Source organism: Balearica regulorum, chromosome 1 (genome assembly GCF_011004875.1).
Source record: "Balearica regulorum gibbericeps isolate bBalReg1 chromosome 1, bBalReg1.pri, whole genome shotgun sequence".
NCBI classification, from domain to species: Eukaryota; Metazoa; Chordata; class Aves; order Gruiformes; family Gruidae; genus Balearica; species Balearica regulorum.
The window spans coordinates 66,155,146-66,168,366 of NC_046184.1; the positions used below are offsets into that span (position 1 = coordinate 66,155,146).

At 36.6% G+C, this 13,221-nt stretch overlaps 1 protein-coding gene across 4 annotated transcripts in view; it reads right to left on the minus strand.

Moving 5' to 3' along the window:
• Positions 1 to 5,970: 5,970 nt before the first annotated feature.
• The window catches only part of FGD4 (FYVE, RhoGEF and PH domain containing 4), a 114,663-nt gene continuing 107,412 nt past the window's right edge, over positions 5,971 to 13,221 (minus strand). For all 4 annotated transcript variants that reach the window (XM_075755944.1, XM_075755951.1, XM_075755962.1 and 1 more), the window contains 2 exons: positions 12,038 to 12,178; positions 5,971 to 11,856 (listed from right to left, as the gene is read on the minus strand). In XM_075755944.1, the coding sequence (XP_075612059.1) occupies positions 11,599 to 11,856; positions 12,038 to 12,178 (399 nt within the window). In that variant the 3' untranslated portion in view covers positions 5,971 to 11,598. The remainder of the gene's footprint in view (positions 11,857 to 12,037; positions 12,179 to 13,221) is intronic.

The following is a 13,221-nucleotide window of genomic DNA, read 5'->3' on the forward strand; positions in this document are numbered from 1 at the left end:
TCAGTATTTCTTCCATTTTATGTTACTGGAAACTAGATTGCTTTATTTACCATACAATAGGTTTTTTGTCCCATCATGCTAAATTCTTAGTTCCGATGACATGCTGTGACACTAAATTTCATGATCTAATTATGCATAGTGCAAAACATCAATTTGGTGGTAGGTTTGTGGTTTTTTTTAAATTTGTCATTGATGTGGTTTAACCCAGCTGGCAGCTAAAACAACCACACAGCTGTTTGCTCACTCCCCTGCCTCCCACTGGGATGGAGGAGAGAATCAAAAAGGAAAAAAACAAAAAGTAAAACTCATGGGTTGAGATAAAGACAGTTTAATAGGACAGAAAAGAATAATAATAGTAGTAGTAGTAGTAGTAGTAGTAGTAGTAGTAGTAGACGACGACTATAGAAAGCAAGTGATGAACAGCACAATTTCTCACTACCCAAAGCCAATGCTCAGCTAGTTCCTGAGGTGCCCCACATCCCGGCCAACCCCTCAGTTATATATGGAGCAAGATGTCATGTGGTATGGAATATCCTTTTGGCCAGTTTGGGTCAGCTGACCTGGCTGTGTCCCCTCCCAGCTTCTTGGGTGCCTGCTCTCTTCTTGTTGGCAAGGCAGTATGAGAAGCTGAAAAGTCCTTGACCGCTTGGCAACAACCAAAACATCAGTGTGTTATCAACATCATTCTCATCCTAAATCCAAAGCACAGCACTATACCAACTGCTAGGAAGAAAATTAACTCTATCCCAGCCAAAACCAGGACAATTCTCCATGCCAGAAGACAACACATATGTGTTGAAATCTTCTAATTTCTTTATAAGCCTCCTTGGTTTTATGTTTGAAGTCAAGAACACAAAATTTCCATTCTTTCTTCTCTATAATGTAATTTTATAGTTTTGCATCATCATCATCTGCTTCCATTTTTGCTCAGCCGAAGTCTCTTTACAGTGACATACTGACAGTAGTGGACAAGTCATTTGCCATTTAATGCAGGAAACTGCAAACTAGCACCTCGGTAGAAGTAAAGCATATTTCCTTGCCATCGTATTTGTCTAGAGAAAGAAATACTTGATTACCACATACCCAGTATGTAGCATGGCATTTGTGCTGCATGCATAGTCATACTACTTTGTACTGCACAAATACTATTAGCAAAATACTTCTGTAAATTATTTCTTGGTAATGTCACCTTTTGGAACCATGCAATACAGCAATTACATGGGTCTGCCAGAGTCTGATTTTTATGTGAAGCCAATTGAATGGTGGTTTTGTATTCTCCAGGGCAACCTCATCACTGATGTAACTATAACACTCTCTCATAGCACTTACAGCAGACATCTGTACAGCGAACGCCATTAGAAGCTGAGATAAATAAATTCCTGAAATCCCTTGACAGAATGACCCCTCATTTGGATGTTCTACACAGATTTCCCAAGCTGACGGATTCTAAACCTTGCTCTCTTTTCCAGAAGAAACAGAAATCAGAGGTTTCAAATCCATAGTCTGGGGATTCTGCTGAATTGGCAAAGTGAGCTTCCCTACGCACTTCAGCTGGCTGTAAGAAGGTCACAGTGCTGATAGGAATCCGCGAGTTATGTGTTACCTGTCTCTGACAACACAGAATAATCCTGTGGCAAGGATACAACTTTGCTGGACAATATGACCATCTAAACAACTGAAGAGTTCCTTCTATTCTCTCACTCTATCCACGAGGAAGTTATTTATCTAAATTCATTGAATATTTGGGTTGTCACATAACCTCTCATAAAACATACTTGCAGAACTGAAAGCAGGTTTCAAGTTAAGGAAGGGGCAGGGCGCAGAGGGTAAGAGCCACAGGGCAAACACAGCAGTCAAAGTTCATCAATCAGTAACAAAGCCCGAGCAACCTGGACAGCGTTTCTAACACATCAGCGTTTTTGAAAAGGCCAATGGAGGTAAAAGCTTTGGCTAGAGATGAAAATAATGTCTGTATCATTCTGTATTGCTGTACAACAGCGCTCCACTGTCCTCCCCCAACCGGGGCAATCAGACTTCTTGAAATAACAAACACAATAGTAACAGTTCCTTCAGCGAATGATTTTCACCATGCCAGTGGCAACTGGTCAGTTAGATGTATCCCAGCTGAGCAGTTCATTTCCTCTCTAGTGGAGGTGCGTTACTGAATTTGTGTGCTCAGCATTGATTGGTGATATGAAGTACAAGTGCATAGTGCTAAGTCAGTAACATCTTAACTTCTAAACAGCAGATTTGTTTTCCTCATGCATTTTGATGGGCTCACCAACAATCAACTTCAGGATCTGTTACAGGACTTCACTGGTCAAAGGATGGATATTAGGAATGAGCTGATTTCTCCCTCTCATTATAGAGTCTAGTGGAGAAAATTTGAAATTTTCACTTGACATTTCCCCACATCATTGCAGATGCTTTAATTATATCTTTTTGATAGAAGTCTTTTGCTTCTTTTGTATATCATGTGCTGTTGAACAAACAGAAATCAACAGGTGGTGGTGTGAAACCCTAGGATTTCTTCCCTAGAATTTTTGTCAACTTAAGTCAAGCAATCTCATTAACTTGGAAAGTAATTTTTATATGTAGAAGCATCCACTGGGGAAATTTCTCATGGAGTCTGCCAGGTGTATTCTTAAAGCAATGCCAATCAATAACAATAAAATTGAAAGAAAATATGAAAAAAATGGGTGCTTGCGTAAGGAATGGTTTGCAGTTCAGTTTTAAGTTGATGACCTTTTACTTTAAAGGAACAAGGTTTAGGGAATAAAGGCAATAAACTCCTGTCTGCTATCAAGAAGATAACTTTATTGGAAAACAAAATACACACTTAGTTAGCATTCAGCTGAGGCAATATAACTAGAAAGGAAAAGATAAAAACAACCCAAAACCCTAGCCCAACCAAGGAAGTAGGAAGCAGCAAACAGCAAACTTGCTGGCATTCAGGAGGAATTCAGCTTGCATCTTCTACTTCTGGATCTAATATTTTAAATGAAGCTACCTCCTGTGGTCTTTTTAAGATAAAATAGTATGCCAAGAGGAGCATTTTTTATTTTTATAATACTTGTCTTCTTGTGCATGCTGCTTTTTATATTGTGATTGGCACAAAGTTGAGTTTAAATTGGAAATACAACAATTGAGCATATGTGATTTATATCATCACAGCCTGCATATAAGACTAATGGGTACTTCCAGTACATCTATCTTAAGCTTTTTAGTTCAGGTTAGGGCTGCAGCTCTGGAGTGGACACTTGATGTCTTACCCACCATGTTTTGCTTCGCATCACAGAGTTGTCTTGGAGCACACGGATGCAAATCTTTTCACATGAAACAGAACTGCAAGATGCACTTCAGCCACTGAAGAGCATTCAGTTAATAGAACCAGCTTAGTGCTAATCTGAAACTGAATTCCAAAATACAACATAGGTAAGGTAGGACTTTTGTAAATGCATCTCAAAGCCTTGAGCTAGAAGATTTGGATTCCCTTTTGCAAGCCAGGAAACACACGAGTAAGGCAGAACAGGCAAAGCAAGTAGTTCTACATAGCTAGGCAATAGGTCTAAACAGAATTATGGTTGAAATTTTCTTCCATCATGTAGTCATTCATTTAATTTCACACTGTGGGAAGGCTCCTCCATTCAGTAGCAACCAGAGTCCAAAACCCAGTTCCCTGAAGCAGTGACCCTTATCTGGAGTTTGGAAGAATGAGTTGGGCATACTATGTTAAAACATACTCAAAAAAGACCACAGATTTGGTGGTTGAAATTCTTGATGAATTCTTTTGATAAGATCCTGATGGTTGGAAGCTGCCTGAGTTCTGACTAGTGATAAGAATAATTAAAAAAAAAAAAAAGAAAAAGAAAAAAACCCCAAACAACCTACAGAGAGTGTAGCTAACAACTGGAAAACTTAGGAGGGTATGTGACAGATTCTTCATAACTTAAGACTTTAAATCAGGGAAAGTAATTTGAAAAATATGCTGTAACATAAAGAAATGTATCAGTTTGAAACAGAGCAGGTAGCACATCCTGCTTGTGACACTAAAGCATTGCATTTTTGAGATGGAAACAGAAACTAGCAACACAGACATGACCTCAAGCAAATAACTCAGCCAGGTGTATCCTGATTTATCACATGAACTGGGTCTGATGAGGCTTAATATTGTCATAGCTGCCTAGTTCATAGGGCCAAGGAGCAGAGGGTGAGCGGCTCCAAGTCAAAAAGGTCACGCTCATAGGGATCCCTCCTCTTGTCATTGGAGATACCACAGGACCCTCCAGAGCAATTTCTTTAAAGGAAACAGGCTCCAAGTATTGTGTTTACCAAGGCAGGCATGCCCTTTTCTCTCATGTCAGGAAGCTCACACAATGCCAAGAAAAATTCCATGGTAATGAGACCATATTAGTCAGGCTGTTAGGGAAAGCCAGAGGAGACAACGCCTACTACTTACTTACCAACCCTGTACTCAATGGGCTTCTGGACAATTGGCTACCAAGTAGCTTATTAAACCTCCTGATATGAAGGAATTAAGTAAGAGCTGTGATTATGGGTTTCCTGTGTTTTGAATTTTATAATTGTGCTTTGTTATTAAAGCACATTTTAGGGAAAATTCTGTTGTTTTTTTCTCTATGTAGAAGGCATTGCATTGTGTTTAATGAGGAAAATAATGGGTTTGGAAGAGTTAATCACAGGAGAAAAAATAATCAGAAAAATTAGCACAAAAATTATGTAAATGAAGAGGGAAGCATTACCTCCTGTGGTTCATCAGTACTTATTTAAAACACTGATTTGTTTACTGTGTTTGCAAGGAGAAGAAAAAGTAGAAACTAAGTAAACAAAATTCTTGCACTCAATTCCTTCCAGACAGGAACTAACAAGTAATAATTTTTTTTCTATATATTTTGGGGCCAGTCTTTCTGCAATGTTGTGCCCACCTGCAGAAGAATACCAAGAATAAATCAGATACAATCAAACCAGGTTTACTGTGTACAGATGGATGACGGAAATTGGAGGCAACTGCAGATGGTTCTCTCTGTTAAAGGATACTTCGAAAAGAGTAGCTGTAGTTTCAGTGGCACTTCCATAAACTGCATGTGTGGCTTAGTTAGCGAATGCATTTGAAGAAGCAAAGTTGCCTATGCTTAGGATCATGATCCAGCTAATTACCTGATCATTTTTGCTTCACAGCACCACTTTAATTCAGTGCACACAAGCAGCTGCCTAATGTTTTGTTTTGTCCTTTTGTTCAGAGCAGTGCCAGAGTAATAGTGAGAACGCTGTGGGGCTACACTGAACATGTTCCTTCCTTTCTGCACGTTTCTGTGGGGGTGGCGATGCAGAAGCCCATAAAGTACCCTCATAATGTCCTGGTCACATGAGAGAACTTTATTATTCCCATGATAGAAATCTGGATCTAAACTATGAAGGATTGCAGACACCACGTGTTTTATCTTCCCAAGCTATTATATATAGTCCTTTATATATTCAGAATTTATCTTCCACCAACTTAGCAGTACTTGTGAGTAGCCAGCGCTTCAGCAAATGAGACACCAGTGTTCCAAAACAGATAGGTCCTTAAAGTCACACATGCAACTGGAAACGCCGTTTAAAGATTTCATCAGCAAAGTAAACACTAGGTGGACAAAAAAAAAGTCAACCAGCAATACTTATTTAATGATGCTTTTATTTTACAGGATACAAATTTCTTTTTAAGTACTCAACAGGAATTAAAGTGCTTAATTTTTACAATTCTCCACCCTCCTTATGACCAAATATACATATATTACAGAAAATATATACAATATCTGCAAATTTTTTTACATTCATATATTTCTTGACCATAAAAATGACCACTTACATTTGCACAACTTACAATGGCATTTATATTTCACTTTAAGATTCTTCAGTTTATTGCAAAACCAGAACAAATTTACACCTCTTCCAAATATTAGTATTTCTGTAAAAAAAATTTCTCAATTAAAACCAGAAATGTTTCCGTAATGAAGGGGAATAAACGTGTATAGCCTATAATTCTGATGTCAAACATTACAGCTGATCTAGCTCCCACTAAAATTAATGTATTAATCTACCTTGAGGGCTGCAGAATAGAGAACATGCTAATAAAAAAAAAACCAACCCAATACTTCTATTGCAAACTCTTCCCTATATGCAACAAATTTGGCTTCTTTCTTAAAAATACCAGGGCACATACATGCAAAAATGCTTGGACACAGTTCCCCCCCTTTTCTGAATGTTTTCACCATAAATAGTTAATGAATCTAAAAGGATGAACTATACACTGAAGCAGGTTGGTGTTATGCAGTGGCTGAAAACATATTTTATTCAAAGAAATCTGCTTGAAGGAAAAAAACACATTCCACATTCACTTGTGCGAGGAAGAGGACGGGGTGAAAGCAAAATGCCATAGTTGAGTCTGAGAAGAAATTTGATTACGAGGTTTTAAAGGAAGCAGATTGAACAACCTTACTGAATTTAGCATGATTGGGGGGTGGGGAGGGGGGGTTTAAATTAGGCTGAAATAGTAAACATACCACAAAAGTAGATCTACTTCTGTTGATTTTTTTCTTCCAAAAAGCATACTCAACACAGTCAATATACATTATATTTTGAATGCAGCACAGTGTATTTTTTGATTGTAAAATACTGCTTGAAAACAGGTCATCTGAATAATAGTCTCAAATATATAAATACACATATATACATATACACACATATGCATATGTGTATATATACACACATATACAATCATTAAGTTAATGTTGTGTTCTGTTAAGGGATTTAGGAAACAATCTGACTAGCAGATTAAAACTTCTATCGAAGGAACACTCTTCACTACAGTCCCTTGGTCAGAGCCAGCTAGGTAAATTCCTCATACCAATAGGGCCACAGACTGGAGGAAAAAAAGGTAACTCCATATATTTAATTTCAGATTTCAAATAACAGTACACCACAGAGGACTAAGAATGATACCCAATTCACCAATAGATTTATCTTAAGGATAGTCAATTCTGCCACAAATGTATTGCTCTTCTCCAATCATTTATTTTTGGATATATTTTTCCAGCTGTTTACATTCACCTCTACATCAATTATCTCCAACTGAAACCTATCTGAAGTTCAACTGAGCACTGCAATTCCAGATGAGGTATAGTAAGTCAGCAGCTCTCAAACTGGTGAAATCTTGATTTTTCCACAGGTGCCTTTATATAATGTAAGGCAGATTCTACATGAATTTAAATCACTGAAGGTATAATAGCTCCACAGGTCTATGCTAGTTTACACCAGCTAAAGATCTCTAAATAGATTTACAGAGAAAGTTCCTTTTTTTATTGCTTAGAATTATTTCTACAAGGAATGTTTATTTCTTTCCTGAAAGCCTTTCCTTCAGTATAGGGAACCACCACTCTGTTAATTTTATTGAATCTTGTCTTGAAATTAAAAGCTGACCAGTTTTTATGCTAACTATGTGGTGATTTAGGTTAAAAAAAACCCCAAAAAACCACCACACAAAAAAACCCAACCACAACAAAACCCAAAGAACCCATCAAGTGTTTCCACATCTTCCCCACTTATTTTTATATATACATATATATTATATTTTTTCCTCCTGACTCCACTTGGAACTCTTTAGAGCATACTTCTAAAACCTCATCTAAAATTTACTCAGGTGGTAGTGTATTTATTCCACATTTAATCAGTGCCTTGGCTTCATCCATAATTTAAAAATATGAAGAATAAAAATCCTCTTTTCTATGAAAGAGATTTAGAATCTTAGAGATTTATAAAGCACTTTGAGATGGTCCTACATAAAAAGGTGCCACTATATATTACATGGATTTAAAGTGGTTTAATATTCTACTGCAAATAGAATAGAATGTTTTGTATTCTCAATATCTATTTTGCACATAAAAATTAAATACATTTTGGAATAAACTACTCAGTGTAAAGGGATTTGAAAATACTAGATGCTATGCATTTTACAGCAGCTCTTCAACCAAGCAGGAGTACCTGATACCAGAGAACAATTTTTAGAGGATCTGGAAGAGTAGTGCAAACATACAGATGTCATGATACACTCTTTTTCCATGATAGGTGAAAAATATTGAGTAATTTTGAAAAATATATTAATAGGTTCCTATTAAAATATATTAATAGGTTCCAACGATAATAGGTTCCAATGATAAAATTAAGCCATCGTTCTGGTTGAACAGATAAAAACTGCACAAAATAACTTTTGATCTGCTTTAAATTGCACAGAAGACTGATCACTTTTAAAGTGAGAAACAAGCATTTCTCGAACACAAGAATCACAAAGCTTAAATAATTCAGCAGAGCCATTCACATACATTCATGTATTATGAATACTCAGTTACAGTTTATTCCTTATACACACAGCTTTATGCTAATACATTTAATGCCTTTTTTTTTTTTTAAGAATTTAACAGCTGAAATGGGAACAGTCTATACCTTGTTAGAATTATGGTTTTAATTTGACTGCTTTGGTCATGATACTTAAGTCAGAGCAGTTACTACTTTGAATTTGTTTCTGTGCAGTCCTAATTTACAATTTAAAGTTAAAGTTTTGGATGCTGTAGGGGAGCTTGTCTGTGGAGAATGGAGTAAAACAGTTAGGGTGGTTTAATCTAGAAGCAACTTCTCCATCTTCTCATCTCCTTTAATATTGGTGGTATGTACTTTTCCTACAAAATACACGCAGAACCATACATTTAAGTGCCAATACATTCTGACTCCAAAGAGAACAATTTGGACTGAGCAAGTGGTTATGAGAACACGAAATAGGATTCACTAGCGTAAATAAAATATCCCACACTATATAAACTTCAATGGCTGAGAGGAAACATGAGGCTAACACTCAAATAAATAACTCTCAGTGCTAACTTCATTTCAAATTGTTTATGCCCAACTGCAGGGCTTCATCTGGGAGATGCTGAAACCATTCAAGCAGCTTCAGCTACTCAATACCACTATAACAATAAGGCAGCCCAGAAACTGCTGTTTCTAATCATTTCCCTAATCATTTAGCTGGAGTAGATCTTCCTGCTTGGCTCAGAATTAAGTTTGCAGGAGCTCAGAAAACAGAATGTACTACATGATTATAATCATACCATCATATTATTTTCAGTATAGCTCAATCTTATCTGGGGACTCCTTTAAGGCAACTTTTCCCCTTACACTCAACAACTTGAACATGGGAAAAAATGTTTTTATACGTGAGGATGCAGTAAGATGATCCTCCAGATCCCACAATTGCACTTGAGACTATTTTAGAAGATAGCCACTTTCAGGAGATGACTGTGAAAGAGTAAGCCATGGAGAGTTCTTCTTGCTTACCTGAATGTTCCCCATCCCTCGCCAAGGTATAAACAAGATGACACTTACTGGCTAGGGACACTCAGGCAAAGATTTGCTGGTACTCACCAATGTGAATCAAAACAGGCTTGGGTTGCCCATAAATAAAGATAAATACAGCTGCCAGCAGAAATAACTTAAAATCCCGTAGAGAATTACAGAAAAGCTTGCACATCAGATAAAAGTAACGCTAGGGTTACATGCAGAATAATCTGGACACATGGAGCACCCGAGGAATAATTCAGAACTGACATGCGCAAAGTCAGTTGCAGAGTTAGTACTCTACAATGCCATGTCCTGATAATTACTAACACTAGTTTAAAGCTTTAAAGTCTAAAGGCCATGGTATATTTTGGATTTGTGCAGATAAGAGCAAAATCCTGCTCACTAACGTTAATTTGCATGACATTCTTCATACCCAAGTGTGATAGACACTGTGTAATCATGTACACTTGACACTAAAAACAGAGGTTATTTTAACAATCCTTTGTTAAATGCAAAATAACTAAATTTTTCCCCTATAGTGTCACGAAAAGAGTAAAGTGGGAGTTCAGTGAATACTCTGTCTGGAAATCTCATAAAAAAGTGACAATTTAAATCTGCCCTCATGTTACTAACAAAACTGGACTTGAACCTGAGCTCTTCAGCTGGACGTGATTTAAAATACAGATTGCAGTTATATTTAGAAGTAAGACTCCTGAATGTTGTTACGACAAGTTGATTGTAGAAGTTACATATTTTCCTTCCTTTGAGGGCTCAGAAAATTTTTTAATTATTTTGTCTACTTGATAGTCAATAACTACCTCTGCATTTGTCATCTTTCATCCAAGGATGTTACAGTCAAATTTTTAGGGAGGTCATTTGCCTCTATGAATGAATACCCTAATAGGAATAGAAGTTCATAAGGGACTGAATGCTGTAGAGCCAACAAGTCGTTATTCCCACAAGCAGAATGCAAATAATGTCAGTTAATGCAATGTGAGAATTGCAGGCTCAGACCTTATACTAGATTCGTGTAAAGTAGGCTCCACTTTACAACAATAATCCTTGAAGAATGTTGTCATAAATAAGTATTACAGTATCTAATCTTCTGCAAAAATTAAACGATTTAAGTTCAAAATGTTTTGTCCCAATAACCGTAATAGCAAAAATACACGTTCCCAGAAAGTTACTAGAATCTGTTGCTTTTCCAAACCACATACTGCATTTTAGTAATGAACTACTGTACTCTTAAAAGGTAACAGTGATAGGACACTGAAGAAAAGCGACTACTCTTTTAAACACAACTGGAACTTATTTGTCCATTGCATGCCACTTACATTACTGCTATTTTTTTAATGCATAAAAATGTCAAGATCATTAAATGTCAGCTATTAAAACAAATCACTGAACAGTATTTGTTAATTTAGGACCGTGTTTAATTTCAAATAGAAAACATGCTTTTTCAATAAATTATTCAGTAATAGGAACCCAATATCATGAAATCAAAGCAAAAATCAAGTATTGTACATTTTTAATACTGTACATATATTATATATTGTTTTCTCATATTTTAGGTAATCATTTCTAGATTGAAAATCATTAGATTGTTTCCTTGGTAAAGTGAAACTTTAAAAGCCAAGATACCTTTGAAAGCAATCTGCATTAATTGAAAAGAGACAAGTGAATACAACATATGTACAGATCTGTGGATTTCAATCTATAAGCTACATACATTAAACCAAACTGTCCCTGCATATTTAACTACAGATCTATTTTGGCAATGTGGAGGTATATCTTTTATCCTGTTGCAAGTCCTAACATGTAAGTAGGAAGCTTCAATATTTGCATACTTAATGAAAGTAGCAAACGCCAACTGAAGAGCAACTGAATTTTCAAAAAAAAAAAAAAATTGCATCACAACAAACAAGTAGTACAGTAAAGTTAGTAAGTATTTTTAATAGCATTCACATTTTTTTAAAAAGTCTCTGAAATGGACCTGTACATCACTTTTATTGACAGAACATAAATATAAGAAAAAGATCCTTAGAAAGACCAGAATTTTTCCCAAACATAAAGTGCTAAGATGTGTACGGTAGTAAGAAGTTTCTTTTTTTTGTTTCTTTTTTTTTTTTTCTTGATTGAGCAAAGAAAGGTTAACACAAAGGTTAACCCCAAATTCAATTGAAATCTTTTGAAAATACCATGTGTTCTTGAGCTTCAGCATTCAAATGTTTTAGAAGATTCAGGTTGCTCTTCTAAATTCATTTGCAGTTCATTTTGACATTCTGTTGTCTCACCTTTGACAGCTAAATGGATGACTTTTAGCCATTTCTGTTTTAGTTCCTCATTGTCCGCAGCAAAGCTGTGCACAGACTTAGACTGGGTCAGTTTGAAGCTGTGCGGGAGGTCAGCACTTCTTGGGGTGTCATCTACTGTATAGCCCAGAAGTGGAATCGTAGCCAAGGCTTTAACGTCCTAAGAAGAAGGAGAAATTCTTAATTAAGAACAGCAACTAACCTGCCCACTACCTCTCGTTTACTATACAGGTTGGTAAAAACACTTGGATCTTTCCTCCATTCCCAAGTATATTGACTTCTCTTCCTCAGACATCAGTGACAAGAATTACTAAAATCTTTTCCATTTTCTCTGTACATACCTGCGGAGCACCATACATGTACAGCACAAGAGCTTCCTGTTTAGGTATAACACACCATGCTTTCTGCCAGGGCTTTGATTTTTCCATGTACTGAAGAAAGCTACATATGACACTATTTCCAGAGACTTCTGCAGATTCAATCTAGGAGACAGTATAAAGCATAACAAGGAAAATAATCACTCTTAAATAAGGACTAAAACCACACAGAACAGAAAAGCTGAAATACATCACATTCACCCCAAATGTTAGACAACATCTGCAAAACAGCTTGAGCAAATACCCAAGTTAAAGACCTGATATACAGAGAATATTTATATGATGCGTACATAGAATCACCATGTGTACTCCTTCATCACATGTGTAATCTGTTCCTTCTTTCATCAGTAATTTTGGATTATACACTGCTAGATCACTCTCAATCTCATTTTGCCACCACATCCAGCCTTTCTATCACAGTATCTACAACAGTGTCCTATTTCTAAGATAACATCATGTTAGGCTGCAAGTGCTACTAACTATCCAATGTGATGACTACTCTATTTTGGCAGTCAAAATATTATGACAGGATCAGACACAAACACTTTTCTAGAAACAACATAAGAATGCAAGTGCTAATCCTAGAGAAAAGATTTGGTGAACTGCTTAAAATCTGAAGACAGAGTGACATGCTACTTGGGTTAAATAGTGATCCTGTGAAGAACAGAAAGAGCACAAAATGGTTGTTAATATTTCCTTGCATCCATTTTTCTCCTCCCCCAATAGTGATGCTGTCTGGATGCTGCAACATGGTACTAACAACTCTGTTGTCATGAGATCCAGCATGAAGACGGACATTTCTAAGAGACTCTGTAGCCCTGTCGGCTACCGTAAAAAAGCCATCATGCCAAGAAACAGCAGTCTCTTGACTATAGGGTAAGCTAGTGGAGTCCTGTGCTCCTTACTCTTTCTCATTTAAGACAGTGTAGTCAAGTGTAGTCAAGCCAACAGGGCTTACAAACTGTATGTGGAATTACAATCTGTATCTTATTTTTGCCTTCTTTTTCTGTTGGTATTTAGCTCAAGGGTCAATCCTTTCTCCACTACATCCCAACACAAATACAGGCCTTGACAAAGTTAGGATGGTATCTCTGCAGTGTACGTCAAACATTTTAAAAGGGCCTGTAAAGGGGGATTTAAGAAACGTG